This window comes from Culex quinquefasciatus, chromosome 3 (genome assembly GCF_015732765.1).
Source record: "Culex quinquefasciatus strain JHB chromosome 3, VPISU_Cqui_1.0_pri_paternal, whole genome shotgun sequence".
Lineage (NCBI taxonomy): Eukaryota > Metazoa > Arthropoda > Insecta > Diptera > Culicidae > Culex > Culex quinquefasciatus.
In genome coordinates, this window is record NC_051863.1 from 184,996,132 (window position 1) to 185,009,668 (window position 13,537).

At 42.6% G+C, this 13,537-nt stretch overlaps 4 protein-coding genes across 4 annotated transcripts; 1 reads left to right on the top strand and 3 right to left on the bottom strand.

Moving 5' to 3' along the window:
• The first annotated feature begins 1,099 nt into the window (after positions 1-1,099).
• On the top strand, positions 1,100-8,398 carry LOC6039452 (dynein regulatory complex subunit 2). Its single transcript, XM_038261376.1, has 5 exons — positions 1,100-1,231; positions 1,288-1,540; positions 1,598-1,695; positions 1,760-1,885; positions 7,607-8,398. The coding sequence occupies exons 1-5, from the start codon at positions 1,100-1,102 to the stop codon at positions 8,336-8,338; spliced, it is 1,341 nt and encodes a 446-aa protein (XP_038117304.1). The 3' UTR covers positions 8,339-8,398.
• A 2-nt stretch (positions 8,399-8,400) lies between these two features.
• LOC6039451 (sialin) lies at positions 8,401-10,030 on the bottom strand. The gene is made up of 4 exons (XM_001849009.2): positions 9,948-10,030; positions 9,600-9,894; positions 9,002-9,548; positions 8,401-8,948 (listed from the first exon to the last, which is right to left on the bottom strand). The coding sequence occupies exons 1-4, from the start codon at positions 9,974-9,976 to the stop codon at positions 8,401-8,403; spliced, it is 1,419 nt and encodes a 472-aa protein (XP_001849061.1). The 5' UTR covers positions 9,977-10,030.
• Positions 10,031-10,107: 77 nt separating this feature from the next.
• Positions 10,108-11,680, bottom strand: LOC6039450 (vesicular glutamate transporter 1). The gene is made up of 2 exons (XM_001849008.2): positions 11,298-11,680; positions 10,108-11,243 (listed from the first exon to the last, which is right to left on the bottom strand). Exons 1-2 carry the CDS (start codon positions 11,619-11,621, stop codon positions 10,128-10,130), a joined length of 1,440 nt encoding a protein of 479 aa, XP_001849060.1. The 5' UTR covers positions 11,622-11,680; the 3' UTR covers positions 10,108-10,127.
• Positions 11,681-11,793: 113 nt separating this feature from the next.
• On the bottom strand, positions 11,794-13,468 carry LOC6039449 (sialin). Its single transcript, XM_001849007.2, has 4 exons — positions 13,193-13,468; positions 13,007-13,126; positions 12,411-12,957; positions 11,794-12,356 (listed from the first exon to the last, which is right to left on the bottom strand). The coding sequence occupies exons 1-4, from the start codon at positions 13,394-13,396 to the stop codon at positions 11,794-11,796; spliced, it is 1,434 nt and encodes a 477-aa protein (XP_001849059.2). The 5' UTR covers positions 13,397-13,468.
• Between the last annotated feature and the right edge of the window lie 69 nt (positions 13,469-13,537).

Below are 13,537 nucleotides of genomic sequence, written 5' to 3' on the forward strand. Positions count from 1 at the left end.
TAAAAACTAAAAACTAAAAACTAAAAACTAAAAACTAAAACTAAAAACTAAAAACTAAAAACTAAAAACTAAAAACTAAAAACTAAAAACTAAAAACTAAAAACTAAAAACTAAAAACTAAAAACTAAAACTAAAAACTAAAAACTAAAACTAAAAACTAAAAACTAAAAACTAAAAACTAAAAACTAAAAACTAAAAACTAAAAACTAAAAACTAAAAACTAAAAACTAAAAACTAAAAACTAAAAACTAAAAACTAAAAACTAAAAACTAAAAACTAAAAACTAAAAACTAAAAACTAAAAACTAAAAACTAACAAATAACAAAACTAACAAAACTAACAAAACTAACAAAACTAACAAAACTAACAAAACTAACAAAACTAACAAAACTAACAAAACTAACAAAACTAACAAAACTAACAAAACTAACAAAACTAACAAAACTAACAAAACTAACAAAACTAACAAAACTAACAAAACTAACAAAACTAACAAAACTAACAAAACTAACAAAACTAACAAAACTAACAAAACTAACAAAACTAACAAAACAACAAAACTAACAAAACTAACAAAACAACAAAACAACAATTGGGTGTTTTTTAATTTCCCTGACTCAAGGAGGTTTCAAAAACACCCAAAAAGCAAAAAAAAAAAATGAAAATTTGGTCCAATCTTCAAAAAAAAAAAACTGAAATTATCTGTTTCCAATTATTTTTACTTCTGATTTCAAACTCGAATTCAACACTATTCGATAATCCGTTTTGCCCGACCCAAACATGGTCAACTTCAGTGAATAAATAACTAATAATAATTGCTCTGTTGGACACACCCACAAATATGTCATACGCTTCAAGTACACACCATAACCAGAAGCATAAAACGATGAAACTAATGTAAGCCATATATTCCAACTCTTGTATGAAAGAAACCAACAGCAAAAAGCACTACATTTTTCATTTTCCAAGCATTTTTCCTTCTCTCGCCAACTTACAAACTAAAGCAGGCTGGGTGTGAGCGGAACAAGCTCATTAGACCCCGTCAAACAAGCTGTCGCTCTTGACTCGTGTTCGTGTCACGACTGCCTCCTGACCGGACATGGAAAAACATGCCACGATCGCGGACGATCAGCCCGTGCCAACCAAGGCCGAGCTGAAAAAGCTTCGAAAGCTCGAAAAGCTCCGCGCCAAACGGGCGGCCGCCGACGAGTTGCGGAAGAAGTGCCAGAGGGTATTTACTTTTTTGTCTATTTTTTGAGGATGAGTTTTTGATCCGGATTTTCGCAGGATCATCTGAAGCGGGAGCAAAATTTTGCGAAGGAGACGGAAGGGCGCGTCTTTCAGGACTGGGAACGGATGTGCTCGGATGTTAGGCTGGCCGACGTGGTGGAGGAGATGTTGCAGATTAAACAGAATCTGCAGATGGTGTTTGATCGGAAGAATCTGTATATTGACAGGACGCTCGAGGAAAGGGATGAAATGGAGGACATTTATTCGAGGAATTTGCAGCGAATCAAGAGGCTGATTAATTGTTATTTGGGTATTCTTCTGAAATGTTTGAATAATCGTCACTGTAATACAATTATTTATCTTTAAGAAATGCATCAATATTTCGTAACAAATTTGGCCAAGGAGTACGTTGAAGACCGCGAAGATCGTTTGGATGACTTTCGACAAGAAGTTGTTATGAAATTAGTACTCACTGGAAAACTAAATCTACATCAATAAAGAGATAACACTTTTTTTCTCACTTTCGCAGAGTCAGGCCAACGAGTGCGTTGAAAAAATGGAAGGTGCTTTGATCTCGCTTGAGGAAGAGATGGAACAAGGGCTTATGGACGATAGTGTTGAGTTTATCAAGAAAAACGACGATTGCATCAACACGGTGAGTGGAAAAACTTGAATGGTTTAAATTTTATTTACAATCTAGACTCGATTATCAAAAGCCTCGGTTATCCGAAGTTTCGATTATCTGAAGAGGGTTTCTTAGAAATTTCGGATAATCGAAACAGAAACAAACAGAAATACGTTTATTTTTATTTTTTCGCTTTTTACATTAAATTTGAGTAACCCTATTTAAGTCCAATTTGAGTAGTAGTTTGTCTGTTCCATTACCAAATTCAATTCTTTGAATATTTCATCACCACCATTTATATTTAAAATTTTGTTTTCTGGCAATATGTTCAAAAAAGTGCGACGTTTTCAAGTTAAAACCAATTTTAGTTTGATTTTAAGAAAAAAGTTTGATTGTTTTAAATTTTTATAAATAGTGAACGTGAATGCTAATTTCCTAATAATTTTTATAACGGAGGAAATTCCTTGAAAATTCGTCTGAGAAATATTTAGATTGTTCTTTTCGTTTTGGAGATACGGGCTCTCAAAAATATTATGATAAAATGAAATGAATAAAAACAATTGATGTTTTTAGAGTCAACTATGGTTCAATTGGTCCGATAATGATTATTTTAAAATTTTCTGATCGTTTTAATTAAAAAAAATTCAAATTATAAAATCGAGCATTACTTTTGAAAAGGATTGTAAGTAGATAATTTTCCTAGTTTCATATTTTCGATGATTTACAAAAAAAAAACATGTTTTCTTCAAAAAATCATATCTCTTAAACCAAATTTTGCACCTTCAATTACTATGGCAAGATGTTTTTTTTTAATTCCACCATATATTGAAAATATAACTTTTTGTGATACAAAGCAAATTGAAAAAACCTGATTTTTCCGTGTAACTATTTTTTCTCAAAGTCCTAATAATAACCTTCAACTTTGCCGAAGACATCAAATCGATAACAAAATTCCTTCTCAAGGTACAAAATTTCAAAAACTAACAGCATTTAAAATTGTATTGAAAAACAAATGATGAAAAATTGTTTCTTTTGACATAGAGAATGCATGGATAAATTTTCATCCAAATAAAAAAATTAAGATTTAAAAAAGGTGAAAATTTTGATAACTTATTTAGACTTTAAATGTTTTTTACAGTAGCTTTGAAAAATATTTTCAACGGCTTTACGATATTTCGGATAATAGTTGAAAAATGATTAAACTTTTGAAAAGGATGAAAAATTGATATGTTTTTTAATATCATAATTTCGATATTATCCAAAAAACATGATTATTTTTCAAAAATCATATCTCCTAAACCAAAATTTGCAACATCAATCACTATGCTGCCCATGTTCACATAAATGTCCCATGTGCAAAAATAGCAAACTGAGCAATTCTCTACGAAATCAGTCTTTTTTCTTCAATTTTATTTTTTGTATTTTTTAATCCGACTGAAACTTTTTTGGTGGCTTCGGTATGCCCAAAGCAGCCATTTTGCATCATTAGTTTGTCCATATAATTTTCCATACAAATTTGGCAGCTGTCCATACAAAAATGATGTTTGAAAATTCAAAAATCTGCATCTGCAAAGTTGTATGTATGGATACGGACTACACTGGAAAAAAAAATGATACAAGGTAAAAAAAAATTGGTGATTTTTTTATTTAACTCTTTATCACTAAAACTTGATTTGCAAAAAAACACTATTTTTAATTTTTTTTATTTTTTGATATGTTTTAGAGGACATAAAATGCCAACTTTTCAGAAATTTTCAGGTTGTGCAAAAAATCTTTTTTAATAAATACTGATTTTTTTCAAAAAATCAAAATATTGGTCGCAAAAAATTTTCAACTTTACCCTGCCGGAGTTCTTTGCTCTCGCGGGGGAGTTGATGACGCGGTTTCGGAGCTGCCGTAACAAGGCGGAGCAATTTCTAGCCCTCGGGGAATTAATGATTAAGCACATCTATAAAGGATAAAAAACTGTGATCTAGTTTTAAGCTTTCTCTATTTCTATCCCCTTTTCCTAGCAAGTTCAGTAAGTTTTTTTTTTAAATTTTTCTTACTCTTGGTAACACCTTTATTTACAAGCAATAACTGTTCCAAAATGGATTATGATGTAACACACAGCTGTAAGGAACTCCAAAACTCTGTTTTGTACCTCAAAAGAACTTATTGTATCTTGATTATTCACCAATAAAACCGAATTTGAATTTGAATTTGAAATTTTCAACTTCAATTTTCGATGTAAAATCAAATTTGCAATCAAAAAGTACTATAGTGAAATTTTGATAAAGTGCACCGTTTTCAAGATAAATCCATTTTTGGTAACTTTTTTGAAAATCGTCGCAGTTTTTCATTTTTTTAAAATAGTGCACATGTTTGCACACTTTTGGAAAAAATATTTTTGAAAAGCTGAGAAAATTCTCTATATTTTGCTTTTTCGGACTTTGTTGATACGATCTTGGGTTTTTGAGATAGGGGAGCGGTCGTGGCTGAATGGTTACGGTGTTCGCTTTATAAGCGAATGGTGCTGGGTTCGAAACCCATCTGCTCCCAACGAGAAAGTTCTGGACTCATTGAATTTAGAAATTAATGAAAAAACATGAAGCTCACGGCGGGGTTAGATCCCCTGTCCTTAGGATTGGCAAGCAAAATGCTTTCCACTTTATCGTGGAGCATTGGTAGCTTGAGTAGGACTTATCAGAACATACAAGAATGCATTGCATTGGGTGCATGCAGACGCATTTGAAATGAACCTACATTACCTCGCTATAAATAGCCTGGGTGACTGATAGAATTCATCCAATAAGAGATGAGAAGAATTGTAAGCATTCCCATTAGAAATGAGAACACACGAAGAATTCGAACAACAATGCCAAAGGTCGTTACCACTCGCCTAGGGTGGCTCCTCAGACCATTCACCTTCCCAAAAACCGTCCAACTCCAAGCGAAACCAGTGTTGAAAATCCGACGACTATGATTAATTTGGCGATTAATCGCTGCCTGTTACACCTCACGAATAAGACTGCTGAGAATAATCTTTATTCTCAAATTGCCACGACTAGCTGTCATTCGTCAAGAGTGCAGACGATGATTGTAACAGCCCATGACTGCTGGTGTTAAATGGGGAAAATTATAATCAGATCGCAGCAAGTTGACGACTAAACCCAATCATTCAAATTTTTATTCGTCTATGCCACAGCCAGCGATCAAGTGTCAGTCGGGAAAGAAACGATCAAAGCATAACGATCAAAGCAATCTGGTTCAGGTAGAATTGGTTCTATTCCTAATTATCGATTCCTAGGCAACTTGGGCTTAGACAATCATCACATCACATGGTGAAAATCCAGTCTGCAATCCGCTAATATCACCGTCTCCTAGCGAAGCGAAGCGATCTTGGGTTGCTGAGATATTGCAATGCAAAGGTTTAAAAACAGGAAAATTGATGTTTTCTAAGTCTCACCCAAACAACCCACCATTTTCTAATGTCGATATCTCAGCAACTAATGGTCCGATTTTCAATGATAATATATGAAACATTTGTGAAATTTTCCGATCTTTTCGAAAACAATATTTTCAAAAAATTTTAACCAAGACTAACATTTCAAAAGGGTCAAACATTCAATATTACGCCCTTTTAAAATGTTAGTCTTGTTTTGAAAATTTTGAAAATATTGTTTTTAAAAAGATAGGAAAATTTCACAAATGTTTCATATATTACCATTGAAAATCGGACTATTAGTTGCTGACATATCGACATTTAAAAATGGTGGGCTGTTTTACTTTATTTAGACTTTAAATGTTTTTTTTTGTTGGGTGAACATTTCAATCAATAGGTACATAAAAATTGGCCTGAGACACACAGAAAAAAAAAATCATGGTTATATTACATCTGGGCAGGGGTACATCTTTTATGTCAGAAAAAAAGGTGTAATTTTACCTCTGGAAATGTGTAATTTTTCCACTTTTCTGGTTTAATGTCACTTTTTCAGTCTAAATTGAGGTAAAATTACATCATAAAAGAGGTAATATTCAACCTTCCAAAGTTACAGCTTCCAAATTTACATTATTTTTTTCTGTGCACCAAATCGATTAGAAAATGTCTCATTTCATGTCTTTTTGTAGGGATAACTGCCAAAATTTTATAGATACTTGTTTTGGATACCAAATTATGCAGAATGGCTCCTTTGGTCAAAGGAAATCCACCTAGAATACTACTGTTAGTAATTTTTTTAATATTTTTGAAATTTGATTTGATTTGATTTGATTTTGATTTGATTTGATTTGATAACCAACAGGGCCACAAGGATGACCTATGTAGCGGTTGCCTAGAATTACAGTGGCTCAGACTTAAAGGGAGTATCTTCAAATTACTGTCGTATGAAGGGCCAAAAGGGGGTGGTTGGACGCGAACAAGCAAAATCACTCACGGTGTCCTCAGGGGAAAGAATCTCCTTCCGACAGTAACCTCCAATAACTCCGAAAGAAATCTGACAAAGCTGAAAAACAGGGCTCGCACCCTGCTGGGGGCCTAAAAGGGCGCGGCAGACAGCTGGAGACTGACAGAAGTCAATAGATGTAGTAATTGGACAATCCTTAAGAATTGTACAATTACTAAACCATTTTCCCCTTGTGACGTAGTTCTGGTCTTCCACTATCCACATCCAGTCTCCGCCATTACAGCATACTGTCCACTGCCCTGATGCTCCCTCCCCGATCCCCGGCTTTGATTCTAACTACTGATAAAAAGGAAAATCATAGATGAGAAAAGGTCAATGCGGATGGAGAGCAAATCGAGCTCAGTATCCCCTCACAAAGACTGGTAGTAAGTGTGAAAAAAGAGAAAATGTAAGGAAAGACAAGAAGAAAAATGAAAGATAGTATGTCAATGCGGATGGATCGATGATCCCCTCACAATGACATAAAAGAAACAGATGGTAGGAAGAAGCAAAATTAGAACTGAAAATTAGGAATAAGAAAAGTCATGGCAGATGGAGAGCAAGTTGTGGGCAGAGAATGTGAATGCAAGTTCAGTTAAGATTTGGTCTGATGAGGATTTAAAATGGACTGATCTCACCGAATTCCTCGATGATGGCTTGCGTTTCTTCTAGAACTGGTCTTCATGACTCGAAATCATTTGCGCAGCAAACTTGCCTCCTCAGCTAAATCCTTGATATTTTAGAGGGCAGCCAGGCAATTACTTCAGTTCAGAACCCACTCTGGTCATGGCCCTCGGAATGCCATTATGTCCCCGAATCCATTCTCGGCCCCGTTTCCGAACGGAGTTTGTCCTCACTTCACGGAACATGCCATTCATGATGCTGCTGACCACAATACTACATTTTCTAGAACTAGTGCCAAAACGGTTCCAACTGGCACTGCGTAAAACACACGGAAAATTCTTTTTAAAGCTTTTGCTACACGGGACCCAGCTGATTTTTATCCACAAACTTTTCCTCTATTGAAAACAGTATTTCAATTGATGGGGGACATTCCTCCTCTTCATCGGAGATTTAACGATACGCGAGGGACCACGGGACGGAACGTAACCGACGACTTTGAATAAAGAAATCTTCATTAATTTTAACTGAAAATATTTTTTTTTTCATCAAAAATGACGCGAGCGAAAATTTTGCGACCTTCCTATTACGCGACCTACTTCGACCTTCTTTTTAATATTTTTGAAATTTGCTTCAAAAACAAGTGGCAAAAATCACCATTCCATATCACAAATATCATTCAGCTTTCGTTTATTACCAAATCCAGCACATCGAGCGCCGCGATCGTCTCCGCGACCGAAAAACCGCTCAGCTGGAAGCACTCCACGGAGACATCCAAACCGTGGCCCAGGAATACTTCACCAAGATCCTCCACCCGGAAAAGGAGAAAGCATTCCGGAACCTGTACGAAGTGGACCTCGTCTCGGGCAGAATCATCGAGTCGAACCGCGCCAAAATTCGCGAACTCAACGGCTCGATCAAACTGTTGAACAAACGAATCATCCAGGTTGAGGTGGCCGGCACGCGCAAGATCATCACAAAACGGCTGCTCAAGCGAAACCTCGAGAATGACATCGATACGCACAAGCGCGAGATGAAGAAACTAGAAGTGCAGCACATGGAGCGTATGAAAGCGTTGGCCGGGGAGGTGTTCCACGTGCAAAAACACCTGAATCAGCTGGTGGAACGTGGGAAGCAGATATTAAGGTTGGCTCAGACTTGCGCCAAGTTGGAGTGCGTTGATGATCGTGATTACTTCAAGAAGCGGATCGATCAAGGGCATGTGGGGGACGCGGGGCAGGTCGCAGAGTTTGAGTTCTTTTTCGACAAGATCAATCGGGTGACGGCCATTAATGTACTGCTGAGGGAGGAAAGGGACAAGCTTGCGGAGAACAATGCCGAGTTGCAACGGCAGTTTAAACAGTTTTGCCAGGTGACTGGTGGGGGACCTGAAGCAAATTTGAACGCGTTGAAGCCGGTGGTGAGGGGGGTTGAGTGATTGATCAATAATTTTGAGGTTTGGAATGTTGGGTCAAGGTCTGTTCAAATAAATCAAATGTTTTACGATCGTTCCTCGGCTTTATTTTTCCTCTCTCGAACTTCAATCGACCAAGGCTGCAGTTCGCCGGAACTCCACACCCAGTAGATGACCGTTCCAACGACGTAGATCCCCGCCGCTATGTAGAACACCAACCTCCACTCATCTTCCCCGTTGCTGGTCGTGATGTATCCACTGACGATCGGACTGATAACCCCGGCAAAGGTTGCAAACCCGTTGGAGATACCCATCAGTACTCCGGCACTCTTGGGCGACAGATCCAGCGGGTTCACCAGGTAACCGGTCCAGGCGACTCCCCCGAATCCGACGGCGATCGTCACGCAGGTGATTGTGGGCAATGGACTGAGTGCGAGGGCACCGACCAGCATGCAAATTAGCTGAACCAAAAAGCCACCGCAGGTAAAGTACTTCCGGACCTGGGAGGTCGTCAAGTAGTTGCGGATCTGCAACCAATCGGCTACGTAGCCGGATGAACTGAGGAGGATGCCCATGGCCAGGTAGGGTAGTGCCGAGAGTAGTCCAGATTGTTTGAGGTCAAAGTTGAGAACGGCTGAAATGAGACTTAAAATGGTAGAAAATATATTGAAGATCTCATTGACATACTTTTCAGGAACGTCGGTAATCCGGTAAGTAGCGTGTAATAACCCCAATCTTCAGTGAAACTTGCAATCGACATTGAGATTACTGCTTTTGACGTAAACATCTCCCTCCAAGGATGTTGAACTTTATCCGTAGCTGTTTCGGTAGTGTCTAACGTCTGCAAAATGAACTTCCTTTCTCCATGAGAAATTCGATCATCATATTCCGGCGACCTTCGAACGATCGCGATCCAAGCGATGTACCAACCACAAGCTACAGTCCCAAAAAAGTAGAAAACCCACTCCCAGCCCCAACGATCCGCAATAACTCCACTCAGAGGCATTGTCGCCACCGTTCCGGCAAACGCTCCCGTAAATGCGATCGTAGACATTCGCGATCGTTCGCTAGGCGGCGCCCAGCAGGACCATATGGCATGCCCGCAGGGAAAGGTCACCCCTTCGAGCATTCCTTCCAGTATCCGGATTACAATCAACCATCCGACGCCGGCTGTAGCGGCCACTGGCGTTAGCAGTGTTAGCAGGGCCGTCCCACCGATTCCAACTCCAAAGACCTGCAAAGCAAACGATGGTACTTCTCTCTGACCAGGTTAGCTCTGACTTACATTTGTACCACCGTACCGATTCGACAGGTACCCTCCGAGCACCTGCGTTAGCAGGTAGCCGTAGAAGAACGAACTCAGCACGTAACCCTGATCGCTGGAGCTCCAGTCAAACTCCGGTTGGTAACTCACTGTACCATTGCTCAGTACGGTCAGCCGAGGTTCGGTCATCGCCACGATCGCTACGCTCAGGTTGACCCGTAGCGAGTATACGTTAAAGTACCCCAGAAAGGTCATCAGGACCACCGTGTAGCGTCGTCGCTTCCAGAACATCCACAGGGGTGACGCGATTCCATCGCTGCAAAAGAGGAAACAGCTTGAGCAGTTTAAGATCTGGTGGGGTCGTCAAACCTTAGTTTGTCACATTCGGCGGCGTCCATCGTTGTGCGGAGACTGAGCGTGACGACGACCTTGTACGAGAATTGTCTGAGGTGACAGAAGAGTAAACAGTAGCGAGAGTTTATAGACGTTGTTATCTCCGTCGCGAAAATAGACTGTTGTTTAGGTGATACGGGAGTAAAAAGATCTTGTTTAATCTTGGACGCTTGCTTTATTTTCGTAGCCTTGTTTTTCCATGGCCCTTCGTTCCTGCATCTCGATGGACCACGGTTGCAGCTCACCGGAAGCGCAGAACCAGTAGACCACCACCCCAAACAGATAGATCGCCGACAAGATATAGAACACCGAGGTCCACTCTTCTCCGGTGTGATTCTTGGTGAGATATCCCGTCACAATGGGGGACACGATTCCTCCGACGGTTCCCAGCGAGTTGGACATTCCAGCGAGCAGTCCGGCACTCTTCGGCGACAGATCGAGTTGGTTTACGGCGTATCCGGACCACGCGAACGCACCCATCGCGATCGCGATCGTGATGCAAGCTACGGTGGGTACGGTCTCCAGCAGGAGTACACCCGTGACCATGAAGATGGCTTGGGTGAGGAAGGATCCACATGTGAAGTTCCGCCGAACTTGGGTGGTCGTGAGGATTCCTTTGATCTGGAACCAATCGGCAAGGTATCCGGCGAGGCTGAGCGTTAAGGCCATGGCGAAGTACGGGATCGCTGCGACAAAACCGGAGGTTTGGACGGAGAACTTGAAGGCGTCCTTCAGGAAGGATGGCAACTGCGTTAGCATGTTGTAGAAGCCCCAGTTTTGGCAGAAGTTGGCAATGATGATGGCGTAGACGGCTTTCGACGTAAGGATACCCTTCCAGGGGTGCTTGATCTTTTGGTGACCTTCAACGCATCCCAAACTCTGAAGAATGAATTGCTTCTCCATCGGCGTTATGAAGCGATCCTCCTCCGGTGACTTCCGTATAAACAGGAACCATGCCACAAACCAAACAAAACTGCACGCTCCAAAGATGTAGAAGACACCTTCCCACCTCCAAGCGCTTGCAATGACTCCGCTGAGAAGCATCGCCAAGATTGTCCCCACAAATACGCCTGCAAACGCCAGCAGAACCATGCGGGATCGCTCACTGGGAGGTGCCCAGCGTGACCATACGGTGTGCATGCACGGGTTGATCACGCCCTGGGACATTCCCTGAAGTATCCGGGTGGCGATGAGATAACCGACGCCAGCGCGAGCTGCCAGAGGTGTCAGCAGGGCTAGGACGGAAGTCACTCCGATTCCGGTGCCGATCATCTGAGGATAAAAGGGTGATCAAATTTGGTGATCGTGCAAGATGAACTCACTTACATTTGTTGCTCCAAACTTGTTCGCGAGGATCCCAGCCGGTAGATGCGCTACGAGGTACCCGTAAAAGAATGAACTTAGAACGTAACCTTGAACCGTTGAGCTCCAATCGAACTCCTGGATCTGAATCACGCTGCCATCCGGCTGCACCACCGTCGTATTTTCGGTCATCGCCACGATCGCTACGCTGAGATTCGCCCGCGTCGTGTACATGTTCAGGAAGCCCAGGAACGCCATCAGGACCACGATGTACCGGCGTCGCTTCCAGAACATCCACAGTGGGGCATCGATTCCATCGCTCAGTCTACTGCTTTCGGAGGCGTCCATCCTTCCGAGAGAGTCGTGCCGCCTCTACTGAAGCAGGTGAGTAGGTGAGTTTGGTGCGAATATCTGCGTTATCAGCTAACGCTTGCCAGGCGTCATGATAACCGGGCCCAAATATGAACGATTCGTCGTAGTGTGACCGGGATTGTCATATCAAAGGAAAACAATTGTCTCGCTAATCTTCAACGCTTGCTTTATTTTCGTAACCCTTGCGTCGTCGTTCCTGCATCTCGATCGACCAGGGCTGCAGCTCGCCGGACGCCCAGAACCAGTACACCACAAAACCGACCATGTGAATCGCGGACGCAACGTAGAACACCATCTTCCACTCCTCGCCGGTTTTGTTCGGCGTGAGGTAGCCGGTCAAGATGGGCGATCCGATGCCCGCGGCGGTTCCAAACGAGTTGGACAGTCCCATCATGACGCCGGCACTCTTCGGTGAAAGGTCCAGATGGTTGACGGCGTAGCCGGTCAACGCAAACGCTCCCATCGTGATGGCAATGGTGATGCAAATGATCGTTGGTACGGTGTCTAGGAGTATGGCGCCGGTGGTCAGGAAGACCGCCTGGCTTATGAACGAAAGACAGTTGAAGTTTCGCCGCACCTGCGTGGTCGTCATGACGCCCTTGATCTGGAACCAGTCGGCGAGGTAGCCGGCCACGCCGAGCATGATGGACATCGTGAGGTACGGCAGGGCGGCTATGATTCCGGACGATTGCGTCTCGAAGTGGAGGGCGTCTGCGAATAAGAATTCGTTAGGGTTGATACCGAGAGTTGTTCAAGTGATCGCACCTTTCAAGAACGTCGGCAACAGAGTCAGCATGTTGTAGAAGCCCCAATTGTTGCAGAAGTTTGCCGTTACACAAGCTATCACGGCGGACGAGCTAAGAATGCTCTTCCAGGGATGCTTCACCTTCTCCGCAGGACCTTCAGTGTTCCCAAGACTCTGCATGATGAACTCCTTCTCCTTAACTGTGATGAAACGATCCTCTTGGGGAGTTCTCCTGATCATCACCGCCCACGCGATGTACCACAAGCAACCAGCCGCTCCGAACACGTAGAATATGCTCTCCCAACTTAGCGCTTCGGCTAAGATTCCACTCACGAGATTGGACACGATCGTGCCGACGTAGATTCCCGCAAACGACAACATCACCATGCGCGATCGCTCACACGGAGGTGCCCACTTGGCGAACACTTCGTGCATCACTGGGAAGGACACCCCCTGGAACATTCCCTGCAGAACCCGGATAGCTATGACCCATCCGGCTCCACCGTAAGAAGATAGTGGCGTTAGCAGAGCCAAAATCGAGGTACCCGCTACACCCGTACCGAACATCTGCAAACTAATGCTATAAAATGATTTAGCAAACTCACACCAAACTCACATTCGTAGCACCAAGCCGGGCCGCCAACATCCCACCGGGAATCTGCGTCACCAAATACCCGTAGAAGAACGAACTCAACACGTACCCCTGCACGCTGGAGCTCCAATCAAAGTCGCGCTCCTGAAAAAAAGCGATCAAGATCATCAACTCGAACATCACCCTCACCCCGCCACCACCCCAACCTACAAACGCAACGCTCCCGTCCTCCCCCACCACGGTCCGGTTCTCCGTCATCGCCACGATGGCAACGCTCAGGTTGACCCGCGTCAGGTACAGGTTCATGAAGCCGAGAAACGCCATCACCACGACCACGTAGCGGCGCCGCTTCCAGAACATCCACAGCGGGGCGTCGATCCCGTCGCTCAGCTTGCTGCTCGCCACGGCGTCCATTTTGAACTGGTCGCGGGAATCTCCCAGACCGGACTAAGGTGTCGAAGTGGTGCTGCGATGCAGAAGCTCTGTTATCAAGTTGGGATGCTATTAAAGATGGGCACTTGTAGGCTGATGGGAATTATCATTTATTGTACCATG

What these genes read in the sequence shown, in the direction of transcription:
- LOC6039451 (XM_001849009.2), bottom strand. Translation starts at nt 9,976, where the DNA reads ATGGACGCCGCCGAATGTGACAAACTAAG. An exon ending in GCCGAATGTGACAAACTAAG is followed by an intron (nt 9,895 to 9,947) that starts GTTTGACGACCC and finishes CCTCTTTTGCAG; the next exon opens with CGATGGAATCGCGTCACCCC. An exon ending in ATTACCGACGTTCCTGAAAA is followed by an intron (nt 8,949 to 9,001) that starts GTATGTCAATGA and finishes GTCTCATTTCAG; the next exon opens with CCGTTCTCAACTTTGACCTC.
- LOC6039452 (XM_038261376.1), top strand. Translation starts at nt 1,100, where the DNA reads ATGGAAAAACATGCCACGATCGCGGACGATCAGCCCGTGCCAACCAAG. An exon ending in TGCGGAAGAAGTGCCAGAGG is followed by an intron (nt 1,232 to 1,287) that starts GTATTTACTTTT and finishes GGATTTTCGCAG; the next exon opens with GATCATCTGAAGCGGGAGCA. An exon ending in AAGAAGTTGTTATGAAATTA is followed by an intron (nt 1,696 to 1,759) that starts GTACTCACTGGA and finishes TCACTTTCGCAG; the next exon opens with AGTCAGGCCAACGAGTGCGT.
- LOC6039449 (XM_001849007.2), bottom strand. Translation starts at nt 13,396, where the DNA reads ATGGACGCCGTGGCGAGCAGCAAGCTGAGCGACGGGATCGACGCCCCG. An exon ending in AGGACGGGAGCGTTGCGTTT is followed by an intron (nt 13,127 to 13,192) that starts GTAGGTTGGGGT and finishes GCTTTTTTTCAG; the next exon opens with GAGCGCGACTTTGATTGGAG. An exon ending in GTTGCCGACGTTCTTGAAAG is followed by an intron (nt 12,357 to 12,410) that starts GTGCGATCACTT and finishes TCTTATTCGCAG; the next exon opens with ACGCCCTCCACTTCGAGACG.
- LOC6039450 (XM_001849008.2), bottom strand. Translation starts at nt 11,621, where the DNA reads ATGGACGCCTCCGAAAGCAGTAGACTGAGCGATGGAATCGATGCCCCA. An exon ending in ACAAGTTTGGAGCAACAAAT is followed by an intron (nt 11,244 to 11,297) that starts GTAAGTGAGTTC and finishes TTTTATCCTCAG; the next exon opens with ATGATCGGCACCGGAATCGG.